The sequence below is a fragment of the Eptesicus fuscus genome, chromosome 5 (assembly GCF_027574615.1).
Source record: "Eptesicus fuscus isolate TK198812 chromosome 5, DD_ASM_mEF_20220401, whole genome shotgun sequence".
Classification (NCBI taxonomy): domain Eukaryota; kingdom Metazoa; phylum Chordata; class Mammalia; order Chiroptera; family Vespertilionidae; genus Eptesicus; species Eptesicus fuscus.
Window position 1 is genome coordinate 102865837 of NC_072477.1, and position 14545 is coordinate 102880381.

Sequence of the window (14545 nt, forward strand, 5' to 3'; positions counted from 1 at the left end):
AAGGAATCGAGATAAAAGCAAGCGAGTGCAAAGGGTTAAACAATTTTTTAACTTGTGTAGGAAATATAAAAGATTCTAGAAAACATTTATCATCAAATTTGTACAAAAATACAAAATCTAAAACATGATTTATTAAATAACTTATAAATTTAATATGCAACAATTTTAGAAGATCAATTTGCCTTATTCTTAGTTTTTGTGTGTGATCTAATAGTTAATTGTGTTATAGAAGAGTATATTATTTTCAGTTACTGAGTAACAAATTACCCCAAACATCTAACAAGAATATCAAGCACCTTAACCTAATTCATCTTTATAGAACACTGAATCCAACAATAGCAGGATATACATTATCTTCAACTATATATGGAACATCCACCAAAAAATGTCATCTATGGGGCATAAAATAAGTCTCAATACTTTTCAGAAGATTTTTGTAATCATACCACTGCACATCTTCATCTTAATATTTTACCTACTCAGACTCTATTTAAGTGTGTATGTTGATTGGAGGTGCAGGGAAGAAGGGTGAGGAAGCATAATCTGTACTTTGTAAACCTACAAAGCATTAGTGCATGTTGCTGAATGTAATGAGTCCATTTAGCTCATTATTCTCAGAAGCACTGGTCACAGTCCCACCAACCTTATTCATACAACCACCCAACATCCACAGTAGATTATTCCAAGCAATACAGCAGAGCTAGACATACCTCAGAGGCAACTGTATACTCTGACTCTCATTCCCTCTATTGAAGGGCACAAAGTCAAAACAAAAAGTATGAATGTGTCTATATCTAAAGATAAAGAAGGGTCAAAAGTAAAGGCCACTCAAATATCAACAGTGATGAGCTCTGAGTAACAATGGGATTACAGGTGATTATTTTCTTCTTTATATTTTATTTTTCCTGATAAGGAACTATATTATTTTTATAGAAGAAAAAAAATACAAGAAAGGAATGAGGGAAGAGAGGGGAAGGGAGAGAAAAGAAAGAAAGGGGAGGGGAGGAGAAAGAAAAGAAAAGAGAAAATAAAAAGAGAGAGAGAGAAAGAACTAACAGGAAGAGGAAGGGAAAAGAGGAAAATACCGTATTTTCCGGTGTATAAGACGACTTTTTAACCCAGGAAAATCTTCTATAAGCCCAGTCGTCTTATACACCGGAAAATACGGTAATGAAAGATCGACACAACATTAGTTCATCTCTTATTAATATTATGTCTGGGGAAGGGCACCTGTTTAAAACCTCCATAAATCTCTGTAGTTGCCTTAAGCTTTGGAGCTGAACCACACAATAAATTGACTATAATTTAAGTCTTTATGTGGAATGCAGGCAAAGAATTTGGAAGTCACCTACTCCTGCCTCACTGGAAAGTCCAAAAGAGATAAATGACAGCAAATCACAAATGGGCAGAAAAGTTCTGCATTTCTGACACTATGTGCTCCTGGCCCACAGAAACAACAGAATCAGATATCCCTCGATGTGCATAATATTAGGTACCTGAAATTTTTCATTTTTCTTAATATTTCAAGAAAACATATAAGACACCCACTATTTCTGAGGCAGGAACCATGTTAATGTAGGAGTAAACAAGACATAACAGCTCACAGCCAAGTTAAGACGGGGATGAAGGATGAGGCAAAGGACCAGTAGTAATAAGAGAGAGCTCCCAGCAGGACCAGGGCCCAGATGATTTTACCATCAACCCCAGGACATATCCTCGCTGGTTTAATCTAACTTGTGCTATTACATGGCCATGATGACACAGCTGTGTATGCCACTGAGCCTTTCTACAATGTGTTATAAGTCAACACAAAAGAGGGTGTGGCCAAAGCCTATTCAAGTCACATCACCTCATTACAATAAAGAATTTGCTGATGCACGGCCTGCGTGGCTCTGTGGTTGAGCGTCAACCTATGAACCAGGAAGTCACGGTTCAATTCCAGTTCAATCCCCGGTGAGGGCACATGACCAGGCTCGGCCCCCAGTGGGGGGTATACAGGAGGCAGCCAATCAATGATTCTCTCTCATCAATGTTTCTATCTCTCTCCCTCTCCCTTCCTCTCTGAAATCAATAAAAATACTTTTTTAAAAAATTTGCTGACTTTTATATGCAGAAACAAATATCCTCTCACAAATTCTTAAAATGTTGAGTCATTGTTCCTCTCTCGCTTCCCCCTCCTTCCCTTAGAGTGCAGTCAAAAGGGAGAGTACAAGCAAATGATGCAGTGCCTGTGGGTGGCCACATTCACCATGCCCAAATCACAGGCTTCATTAAAGGCAGCATTCCAGTAAAAGCAACCAAGTAACATGAAGGAAAAGATGGCTTTCTGAGAGCCCAGGACACAAGGGAGGTGCTAGGGATGCACACTGGTTTTGTAGCCAGGTAGTGCATCAGACAGCTCAACTACTGGGATGAGCCAAAGTGGGGATCAGAACTCAGAAACCTGTGTACCGCACATTGAAACACATAATGATCAGGGGGACTTGAGAGTTGTCAGGAAAGATGCTACGTTTTGTTAAAATAATGGGGGGAGAGGGGGAGAGATGGGGGAAAAAACACCTTTTAAACATCTATCCATTTAGTTGCAATTTTAAAATTCCAAAACTTAGCACTGCATCCCAGGTATCAAGGAAAGCATTATACCTTAGGATTCAGGGTAGTGAAAATTCATAATAGTTATTATAAAACAAACATTCCAGAGTGAGTGGCCCAAATGTTCTTTAAAGTATGTGTGTCTAAAACAGGAAGGAAAATATTCCCACCTACCCACTCCCTCCCCAGTCTTCATAACAGGCACTCAGAGCAGCTTCCCTGGACTTGAACTCACTCTGTCTTTATCATCTGCTACATCACAGAGGATGTCGTCAAGATCCAGTATTCCTCCATCTCCATGTTCCAGTCGATGCACCTGTATCCAGTAGCTTGGATCCTGTACAAAAGAACACAAATATCAAATGCACCAAGTTAGCATCACAAAAAGGAAATGCAGCAATTTTAACTGTGAGAACTTCCTGTTATAAAAAAAAAAAGAAAGAAAGAAAGAAAAGGAAAAATCATCCCCATCAAATACATTGCAAGTGATGCAATATTCAGGTCACTCCCTATCTCTGCTGTTGAATCAATTTTCCTTTTCTTTTATGATGCAGTCATTCATACATGCTCTCTCCTTTGGCTCATATGCTGAGACCCTCTTATGATAGGAACTGCAGAAACCAGCAAAATGCACTGCATCAAAAATAATGATTTCTCTAAAGTATGCTGGGTTTCCTATTGTCCACCTCTCAATCCAACCCACAAAAATATTCTAATAAACAAGCAACATATAGTGTATGTCTGAAACACTAATGTCATAGCATATCTGAATAAAAAGAGGTGGCATACCCTGATTGCCCAAAGTACTTCCTAATAACAGGCCTGAATACACTGGAATAATATGGAAGACTATAAGTGAGCAAAGCAAGCTCAGACCAATGTGTGTGGTTTGAGCCTATTTTTGGAAGGGCAAAATTGCATACACTAGCATACGTGCATATAAAAATGACCAACAAAAGTCCTGACCAGTGTGGTTGGCGCAGTCGTTGGTTGGAGCATCGTCCTGCACACTTAAAGACTGAGGGTTTGATTCCCAATCAGGGCACATACCTAGGTTATGGGTTCGGGGCACATAACCAATAGATGTTTCTCTTTCAAATCAATGTTTCTTTCTCTCCCTGTCCCTGTCTCTCCCTCCTTCCCTCTTCCCCTCTCCCTAAAATCAATAAAAATATCCTCATGTGAGGATTTTAAAAATGTCCAAAAAAAATACACACCAAAATTGGCGGTGGTTATCTCTGAAAAGTGGAATTGCAAATAAAGAATTTCATTTTAAATCTTATACACAGGGTATGTATTGTGTGTATACATATATACATACATACACTGTAACAAAAAACATGTTTTGAAATTATTTACAGAACATAATTCTTTGTATTGGGGTTTTGTTTGTTTTTTAATCCTCACCCGAGGATATGTTTATTGATTAGAGGGAGAGGAAGGGGAGGAGATAAAGAGGTAGGGAGGGAAGGAAGGAAAAAGAGAAACATCAATGTGAAAAAAAAGCATCAGCTGGTTGCCTCCCATACGCACCCCAACCAGGGACAGAACCCCACAGCCTCAGTATGTGCCCTGACAGGGAATGGAACCTGCAACGTTTCTGGTGTATGGGACGATGCTCCGACCAACTGAGCCCCCCCAAGCCAGGGCACAGTCATTTGTTTTTAGAGTTCCACAATCATTCTCATTTGTATACTCAAATAAAAATGTACTAAATTGTTATCTTTTGCCTTTAACTACTGAATTATCCACAACACGGAATTACTAATAAAAAGTTCAATTCAAGTTAACAGTCCATTTTTCCAATTTAAAGTGATGTTAAGAACTATTCTTTCTTAAAAGAAAGGCTGGGAGGGAGAAGGCAAAAGATTAATCACAGTTATACACACATTCCTGGACCCCACCCCAGATCTCCTAACTCAGACAGACCTTCCAGGGTTGAGGCCAGGGAATCCACATCCTTAAGAAGCCCTCCAAGAGAATCTCTAACAAAGCTATGTCTAAGAGTTACTAAAATGGAACAGTCATAAAAACTGTATAATTACCAGTCCTTGTCATTTTTTAACCAGCACAGAAAGCAGCTCAGACCCTAATTCTCAAAGTTATTAAACATAAAAACCACCATGCAAATAACCTATACTTACTCTGCTCCTAGATCTGGACTTCTTTAAAAGGAGATTCAGTACTCAAATCAACTGTTCATCCAAAACACAGATTAAGTGTATAAAACACACACGCAATACAGTACATGCCACACATACACACACATACCGTGGCATCCCCTGAATACACAGGGCCTCTACATGATCCCCTGATTCCAATGTCATCCAGACAGCCCTTAGGAAACCTGCTGTATGAGTCTGAGAGTGCTCCAGAATTTGTCACTTCTGGATTCGTTGAACCATCAAAGAACAAAGGCCCAAATGAACTATATTCCTACTCTTCTGTACCCAATGGTATTAACTCTGCAAGGGAAATTAATATCCTGAGGGGCTACAAAGAAAAGGTGTCTCCTAACCATCATTCCCTAGTCTGTTTAAAACACCAGTCACCAGCCGGTGGTCCGCGGATTACTGGTGGTCCGTGAGGTCCGAAAGGCTGGCAGCCGCTGGTTTAAGGAAACCTCTGGAGCAGCGGTCGCCAACAGGTCGTCTGCAAGGTCGACCGCTGTCTTAAAACACATCCATCCTGCCCTCTTTTCCCACAAGCAAGCTGTGGATTACCTAATCAACAAATAGTAACTTTCATTTCTGAAACACTTTTATACCCACAGAAGCAGACTGAACTCAAAAATGGGTTTAAAAAAAAAAAGAAAACTTTAAGCTTCCTAATCCTCCTCACTCTCTCCATGAGAGCATAGCCTATAACCCTTATTTAAAATGTGGAGCTTCTCTTTTAAAATAAATTTCCACTTAAAGATTTTTTTCTACCGCTTAACTATATATATATGTATATACACATACACACACACACACACACACACACACACACACACTTCAGAACTTGCTCCAGACTTTTCCCCATCACTTTCCCTTTCACAGCCTGCATAACTGGACCCTCTCCACCACACTGAGTACCCGGAGTCCCACTTGAACCTCCAAACTAACCATTCCCATCCATCAAAACTACTCAGTCACCTGCTTCTTCAAGAGCTTTGCCTGACTGGAAAACCCCAAGACAGGTTAGAAGTCTATCTCAGACTTCACTATTTGGAAAATAGTACTCGGATGTCAACTGTGAGCCATTAAAAGCTGCTAATATTTTATTTTTACACATGCTAAATTAACAGCATAAAGCCTTCTTGACACTACTTTACCATCTAGTTACTATACCAATTTTCTGATTCTCTTTACAGCAAAATTTTTTAAAGATTTCTGGTCACAGATTCTTCTCCCAAAACCTCATGCCCATCAGGCTTCCTCCCCACCACATTCCCAATACTGTCCATCAAGGTCACCAACGGCCCCCATGTTGCTTAAGCAATGCTCCTCACATGAGACTCATCTTCCTGATCTATCACAGAATTTGATACTATTGACCACTCCCTCCTCCTTGAAACAGTCTATAAATCTGGCTTATAATCCTTCAACTATCTGATCAAGGATTGTCTAATTCAAGGTTTAGTTGTTGAGGGACCTGATTCACTGATCAGCTATGCCAAATAGCCATGACAACACCATGACAATGCATATTATCAGGCTAGCATTTATTAAATGCCACTTCATAATACAGATGAATAGATTAAAATGACTATTTGGAAAGAAGGAACCAAAAGGGAATCATCAATAATCCCAACAGAACATACTACATAGACAAAAGTCAGAGTTGAGCAGGCCATATAAAAATGATCTCCTCCTGCCCTACCCGGTTTGGCTCAGTGGACAGAGCGTCGGCCTGCAAACTGAAGGGTCCCAGGTTCGATTCCGGTCAAGGACATGTACCTTGCTTGCGGGCACATCCCCAGTAGGAGGTGTGCAGAAGGCAGCTGATCGATGTTTCTCTCTCATCGATGTTTCTAACTCTCTATCCCTCTCCCTTCCTCTCTGAAAAAATATCAATAAAATATATTTTTTTAAATTATTTCCTCCCACAAGAGTATAAAAACCAGAAAGGCTTTTTGCTACTTAGAAATACACTCCTTGGAACAATAGTATCTTAGGAGATTTTAACTGGTAGCTTTCATTAACACAATTTTCTCTCAAATGACAAAGGACTTGCGGTATTTTCAAGGAAATAGTCAAGTACCCATCAGAAAAAGAACTTTTCTCCATGTTACAGCATACTCGTTGATTGCACTCTGTAGTTTACACTGAAAAGTTTAAAATAATAGCACAATCATTGCTATTTTGGCTATAGAAATTTAGAAGTGTAACTGAACAAAAAAATGTAAAGCCACTTTTGAAAATACCAAAAACACTAATTCTACAATCAGTATACTTGTCATTGGGTTAAAAAACAAACATGACACAACATTCAATAAAAAAATGTTACTCACTTAGGATGTGTACATTTAAAATAACCAAATATTTGAACACTAACAATAATTTTACATTATGATGAGCAAAAAATCCATCACACAGGAGCAACAAATAAAAAAAGAAGTTCATCCCTCAAGCAAGTAGAGAGAAGTCTACCAAGAAATGAATATCCGAGTCAGTCAAGGTTCCGCAAAGATGGGTCATAGCCCCGAGAGGGGATCTGGAGACAAAATCACCAAGTACACTGTTCCTCACCCAGATTGAGACCCGGGGTGGAGAAAGGGTAGAGGGAAGATTTCTAAGACCTGCTGAGAAGGAAAGCATAGGTGATTTGATAAGCTGCATGTTGTAAGGAATACTGATGTCCAGTCTATTGCAGGATATCCACTCTATTGCAGGAGACAAGAGAAAACAATTCAGAAAAAGTCCTAATGAAAGATGACTCCTAGCTCACCATCAAGAAAGCTCTCATACTCCATAAAGAGAATCCTCACATTGTGCAACAAGGTAATGAGCTTTTATGAGTTGTGACCTGGGTCATACAAAAGCTCTGCATACTTTATGCCCAAGCAAGTTTCAAAAAAATTATCTGCAATTAGAAACAGTGCCCTACTCTTGCATTATCATAGCATACAGCAATGATCTATAGCCTGTCCGATATTCAAGTGAAAATCTATGTGTAAACTAAGACCAGAAAAGATAATTGAAAATCCATGTCAATCAAAAACCTGAGTATTAACTATGTGCAAAGCACTGACTGAGCTAAGCATATGAGATGAGACATAAATAGTTTAAAAGAGGTAGACCAAGAGTCATAAGAAAAATAGACATTAAAATGCTGTGTGAATTCAGAAAAGAGGAAGATTATTTTCACTTGGAAAGATACAGGGCCCAGCCCCATTGTGGCTCAGTGGTTGAGTGTTGACCCATGAACCAGGAGGTTCTGGTTCGATTCCAGGTCAGGGCATATGCTCAGGTTGTGGGCTCAATCCCCAGTGGGGGGTGTGCAGGAGGCAGCCAATCAATGATTCTCTCTCATCATTGCTGTTTCTCTCTCTCCTTCTCCCTTTCTCTCAGAAATCAATAAAAATATACTTTAAAAAAAAGAAACAATATAAGCTATTGGGTCTCAGATCACAGAAATATGAAGGTAAATATGGAAAGAATCAGGCACAACAGTTGGGAAAGGTGACCTCTCAGGATAGTGGTTTTTCCTAACTGACTATGCACATGCATAATGGTTGGAAACAGTAAGAATGAAGAGGTACAGTTTGAAAATTCCTTAAAATCATAGACATGCCACACAGTTTAAATTTCAGCATCTGTCAATCCTATTAGCCAGAGGATAATTATGTTGTGAAGACAAATTAAGTCATCGTTAATGAAATAACAGAAAACATTTCATTTTTAAAGTCAATAGAAGAGCACAATCAATATGAATGGTGCCTCATTCGAGATTCTCTTATAACTCTCCAATTTACTTGAACCCAAAACAAAACATTTTTAAAATGTGTTCTAAAGTTCTTTTTTAATAAATAATTGGCCTTTCAATATAAATGTAATGCATACAGTTTTAGCTTTATCTACTTTGATCAATTTTCTTTTCAAAAATGCCTCTATTTTTTAGTCAATTTTGTTGTAGCAATACTGTTGCATGTTAAACATATTGGGGTGGGGGGTGCTTCTGAATAAAGGCAGAAAACACAAATGGTCAGTAATCATGACTGATGTTCAACAATTAAAAAATAACCTCTATCACCATGAGGAAGAAATACTAGTCACCCTAAGTGCACTCCTCTGCCCCCCACTTTTCCACCCCAAATCACACTAAAAATCAATACCAACATTTCACCACCACAACATAACACAGAGCAAATCACAAACCTGCTACCTCCCTTGAAGAGGGGATGGATTCATTCAATCTGTCAATCAAAAAAGAAAATGCAGTATTGACACCAAAGCTGAATTCCAACTTTTGGGCATTCTTTATATATATATATATTTATTGATTCAGAGAGGAAGGGAGAGGGAGAGAGAGAGAGAAACATCAATGATGGGAGAGAATCACTGATGGGCTGCCTTCTGCACGCCCCATACTGGGGATCGAGCCCTCAACCAGGCATATGCCCTGGACGGGAATCAAACCCAGGACCCTTGCTTTATCCACTGAGCCAAACCAGCTAGGGCCTGGCGTTCCTTTTTATTACAGCTAGCATGACAGCTCTCCTAGAATACCGCACTGGCCGAGCAATGTGGGAAATCAGCCCATTACTGACCTCCAGATCTGCATTAACTTTTATAACACAGAGTTCACTTTGGTCAGGGATGCTCCTCAATATCCTGCACCCCTCCACGTAAATCAAGAGGTGGGTCTCAGATCACAGAGCTGGCCCTGGACAGAGCCAGGCAAAAATGAGAACTGTACCCACCAGTTATACCAGGTGTACCGGTTAATAACGCGGATTTTGTAATCAAAGAAAACACGGTAATTTCAAGAGAAACATCAAAAAGTGCTTTATTCAAAGTAATGTCCATCGCTAGCTATACATTTCCCCCATCTTCCAGGTAATTTGTGGATACCGTCCCAATAGAACTTTTCTTGTTTTGAGGCAAACCATTCAGAGACCCAGTTTTCCACTTCTTCGTACGTTTTGAAGTGCTGCTCAGAAAGTGCATGTGCCATTGATTGGAACAAGTGGTAATCTGAAGGAACAAGGTCTGGTGAATACAGCGGGTGGGTTAATACTTCCCAGACAAGATCTTTTAACGTGTCTAACTGGTTTTGAAGTGTGTGATGGTGCGTCATCATGAAGCAAAATTACTTGGCCGTGTCTTCTGGCCCATTCTGGTCATTTCACAATCAAAGTGTGGTTCAAATTGATTATTTGTTGTCGATAGCACTCAGTATTAACGGTTTCACCTGGTGTGTGTTTTTTTTTTTTTTAATTTCTTTATTGATTAAGGTGTTTCCACCTGGTTTTAGAAGCTCATAAGACACCACACCTTCCTGATCCCACCAAACACAGAGCATTGTCTTCTTTCTGAAGCGATTTGGCCTTGCAGTCAATGTTGATGGTTGACCTGGATCAACCCATGATTTTGTGCATTTGGGATTCTCAAAATGAATCCACTTTTCATCGCCAGTCACAATTCGATGCAAAAAAGACTTTCTTTCGTGCCGTTGAAGCAACATTTTACTGATGACTTTTTGGTTTTCCATTTGTCTTTCGTTCAGTTGATGTGGCACCCATTTTCCTTCCTTTAAAATCTTTCCCATTGCTTGTAAATGATCGGAAATTGTTTGCTGAGCAACGTTTAATCTTTCTGCAAGTTGTTTTTGAGTTTGACACGCATCTTCATCCAATAATGCTTGTAATTGTTGGTCTTCAAACTTTTTCGGTTGTCATGAACGTTCCTTGTCTTTCACATCGAAATCATCACTTTTAAAGAGTTTAAACCAGCATTCACAAGTATCTTGAGATGGAGCATGTTCACCATAAGCTTCCCAAAGTATACAATAATTTTCAGCAACGCTTTTCTTCAAAATAAAGTAATGAATTAAAACTTCCTGCAAATGGTCTTTTTTTTTTTTTACATGAAATTCAACATTTTTAAGCATAAAAATATCCATCCCTGCACCCTTCTCTACAAAGTAAACAGAGGGGGCCACCAATACAGAACGCTTTCTGGTCTCACATTCACAGGTGAGTGTGTGCACAGAAATCATGCCAGGTGAATGTTTTCAGCTCCATCTGTGGATGAGAAGACTAAAGAGCAGGAAATGTGAAATGTAATTACCATTGAAGAGGAAAGGGAGTTTCAGCTCAGGTACTACTCCACCTTCTAAAGTCATGCTATGTCCTTTGAGTGCACTTTCTATTGCAGGAAGATCAAACAGCTTTATCAGAGTACAGATTTGGAAGGAAAAAAATGATAAAGTTCCCCTTTTTTTTTCCTTAGAAGGAAAAATATATCACCCACTAATTAATATAGTTCACTAATTTCAATATCAGGAAATAAGCATTTACACCACGTTACCTATCAAAGATATACTGATTTAAGAACCATTCATTCCAGTCTTGCACTAGATAGTAGAAAAAACAATCTGTGAACATTAAAATAGGGCCTCGATGCCTGAAGGTACAGACTCACTTATGGCCTAACACAGACCATGTGCAGCTAAGACATTAACTACTGTATGGTGTGAGATCCTTTAAAGAGAACTAAAATGCTGAATACTTTTCTAGTATCTATAAAAGAAATAACCAACGCAAGAGATCCCTAAGGTTAGTCATCCAACCTCACAAAAGAAAAACCTACCCTCACATATCTTATACTCTCCAATTAGCAAACAAGAGAGACTGAGTTAGACGAAAAGGAATTTCTCTGAGCTGTAAAGAAAACCTCAATGAAACATGATCAACTCTTAATAGCTCAGAATTTTAAAATGAACCAACAAAAAGTTGACCCCAAAGCAGATCTCCACTCCCTACTCATATTACTTTATCCAAAACCACCTCCAAATTTTTCTTAAAGATTAATTCCTTACACCTGGCAATTCTAAACATGACTGTATCAAAAGAAATATTCTTAAGCTCATACAGAGGAGAAGACTGTACGGAATTAGTGAATTTTGTCAGAGGATTTGCACCTACCTCAGATTTCCTCTTTTGAAGCCTGAGCAAACAGTATCCAGCTGTACTTTGTGGTTCCTATTCTCAAATCCAGCACCACACTACGTGGGGTCCAGCTGAGAGTAACACAGCACCATAACATCACAACCTAAGTGTGGCTCAAGGCAGTGGACACCAGATGGAGGTGCTGAGAATGTGGCTCAGACCATACCCACTTGGGAGAGTGAAGGGACATGTCTCCCGAGGACTGCTGATGACAGAGGTGGGGCTCCCTTTTCCTCCCAGGACACTCCTACTATCAATCACAGAAGAGCCATGATAGTATCTTCAAAAGATTTGACAAGGACCAGAGGGCGCGAGTCTTATTACCAAGAACATCTCTGCAGGCACCGATTACATGTCAGCTTTAAGGAAAAGTTTTCAGCAGGGAAAGGAGCAATACAGACAGACAAAAGGCATATATGTGTAGATTCATATACACCAAGATATGAGCTAGTCATCTATGGGATCTCCTTGCCGCTCAAATTTGTTACTGCTTATTTGTGCCCTCCTGAAACGTTTTCCCCATCTCTTAACTTGTGAAAGAAAATCTTACCCAAATTTCAATTCCTAACATCTATCTCTTTGCAACATGTCTGCATTCCCACTTTATTTTCTATCCTACACCTCCACAGCACTTAACAACAATGTCTTGAAGAGCCGAAACCGGTTTGGCTCAGTGGATAGAGCGTCGGCCTGCGGACTGAAAGGTCCCAGGTTCGATTCCGGTCAGAGGGCATGTACCTTGGTTGCGGGACACATCCCCAGTAGGGGGTGTGCAAGAGGCAGCTGATCGATGTTTCTCTCTCATCGATGTTTCTAACTCTCTATCCCTCTCTCTTCCTCTCTGTAAAAAATCAATAAAATATATTTTTAAAAAAAAAACAATGTCTTGAAGATGTACATGTCTATCGTTACAACTTATCGCCCTAATGGGGCTGTGGAGATTATGCATTCATTCAAATATTTATGGAGCATCTATTATGTGGCAGGCACTGAACCAGACAAATGATAACAAATATATGGTCCCTATCTCCTAGAATATTTAGTCTAGCATATGAAAGCACAGGTAGTTTTTCATAAACATAGCCCCACAGCCCCAAAGAATGCTTTGAAATATGTTACTGGTTATCTCAAGCCAAAGAGCAATCTGTATTCTTTTATTAATCTATTTGTTTCAAAATTTGTTGGCACTCAGATTTTTCCTGAAAGTCTCTAATGTGGCTCAAAAGTCCCTAATGTGGCTTAAGATTTTACCTACGCCAATCTGGTCAAGATAGGAGCTCAAAGATACCTTATTAAATACAAGTAAAGGAGATTATACACATCAGTGCCACATAATTTCTTAATTCCTTAAATATATGGTTAGTTCTCTGCCCTTATAAAGTTTTCCCCTATGAAGTATTTGAAATCTATATACCTGTGCCTTCAATTTATTCCTTCTGAAAATTATAGTACATACTATCTCAGGGGGGAAAAAAGCACAACAATCTAAGCACTAAAACAAAAAACACAGCAAGTACGATACCACAGTCTCTACCATTACTATTCTGTAGCATACTTAAAAGAAAAATGTTAACAAAAATCTTGCATGGAAGCAAAGAAACAAATTAACTCTATGAGAACTTAGGCACAACATAATTACGTAACTAGTAATTAAAGTATGAAATGGACTACCTCAAACAACAGTAAAACTTGTAACTTGTACCAGAGAGGGTTGGTTACAGAAAGAGGAGCAAAGCTAGTTTGTGAAGCTTTAAGGATACACAGATAGCCCTAGCCAGTTTGGCTCAGTGGTCAGAGTGTCGGCCTAAGGACCCTTCGGATCCGGATTCCATTCTGGTCAAGGGCATGTACCTCGGTTGCAGGCTCCTACCCAGTCCAGGGACTCATGCAGGAGACAACCAATCGATGTTTCTCTCACATCGATATTTCTCTGTCTTTCCCTCTCTCTTCCACTCTCCCTAAAAATCAATGGAAAAATATCCTTGGGTGAGAATTTAAAAAATGCACAGATAGAGTAAGAAACCAGGGCTTTAATGACAAAAGCATCTAGTGGCACATACTATTTCAGCAGTCACACAAAAGGGGGCAATAAAATGTCTCTTTGGGGGGGAAAACTCATAGACACAGACAACAGTATGGTGATTACCAGAGGGAAGGGGGGTGGCAGGATGTAAAAGAGGGGAAAGAAGGAATAAATGGTGATGGAAGGAGACTTGACCTGGGGTGGTAAACACACAATACAATATACAGATGATGTATTATAGACCTGTATACCTGAAACCTATATAACTTTATTAACCAACATTACCCCGATAAATTCTATAAAAATATCTTTTTGGGTTAAGTGGTCTGACACTGCACAAGTCATTTCCTCTATGCAGGCACTGATGCCTTATGCATTCAATGAAGGCATTATATTATCTCTGAGGGTCATATATTGCTCAGACAGATTTAATTAATCATGAAAATTAAACACACTCCAGGCAACTTTCCTTTTCTAAGTAGAAATAAGGTAACCATTCCCATGACCACCATAATTTGATCTTTTTTTTCTTTTACACTTTTAATTTATTGATTTTAGAAAGGGAGGGAAGGAGGAAGGGAGAGAGTGATTTGTCGTTCCACTTACTATGCATTCATTGGTTGGTTCTTGTATGTGCCCTGACCAGGGATCAAACCCTCAACCTTGGTGTATCAGACGATGCTCTAACCAACTAGGCTACCCAGCCAGGGCTAACTTGATCTTAATACTAAATTAAAACTGCCTAGCCCTGACGGGTGTGGCTCAATCGGTTG

At 39.3% G+C, this 14545-nt stretch overlaps 1 protein-coding gene across 18 annotated transcripts in view; it reads right to left on the reverse strand.

Annotated features, from left to right (window-relative positions):
• The window catches only part of PARD3 (par-3 family cell polarity regulator), a 699476-nt gene that overhangs the window by 579380 nt on the left and 105551 nt on the right, over positions 1–14545 (reverse strand). For 17 of the 18 annotated variants that reach the window (XM_054716632.1, XM_054716629.1, XM_054716625.1 and 14 more), the window contains exon 2: positions 2828–2929. In XM_054716632.1, the coding sequence (XP_054572607.1) occupies positions 2828–2929 (102 nt within the window). Of the gene's footprint in view, positions 1–2827; positions 2930–14545 lie in introns of those variants that run through there. The other variant, XM_054716634.1, reaches the window with a different exon arrangement.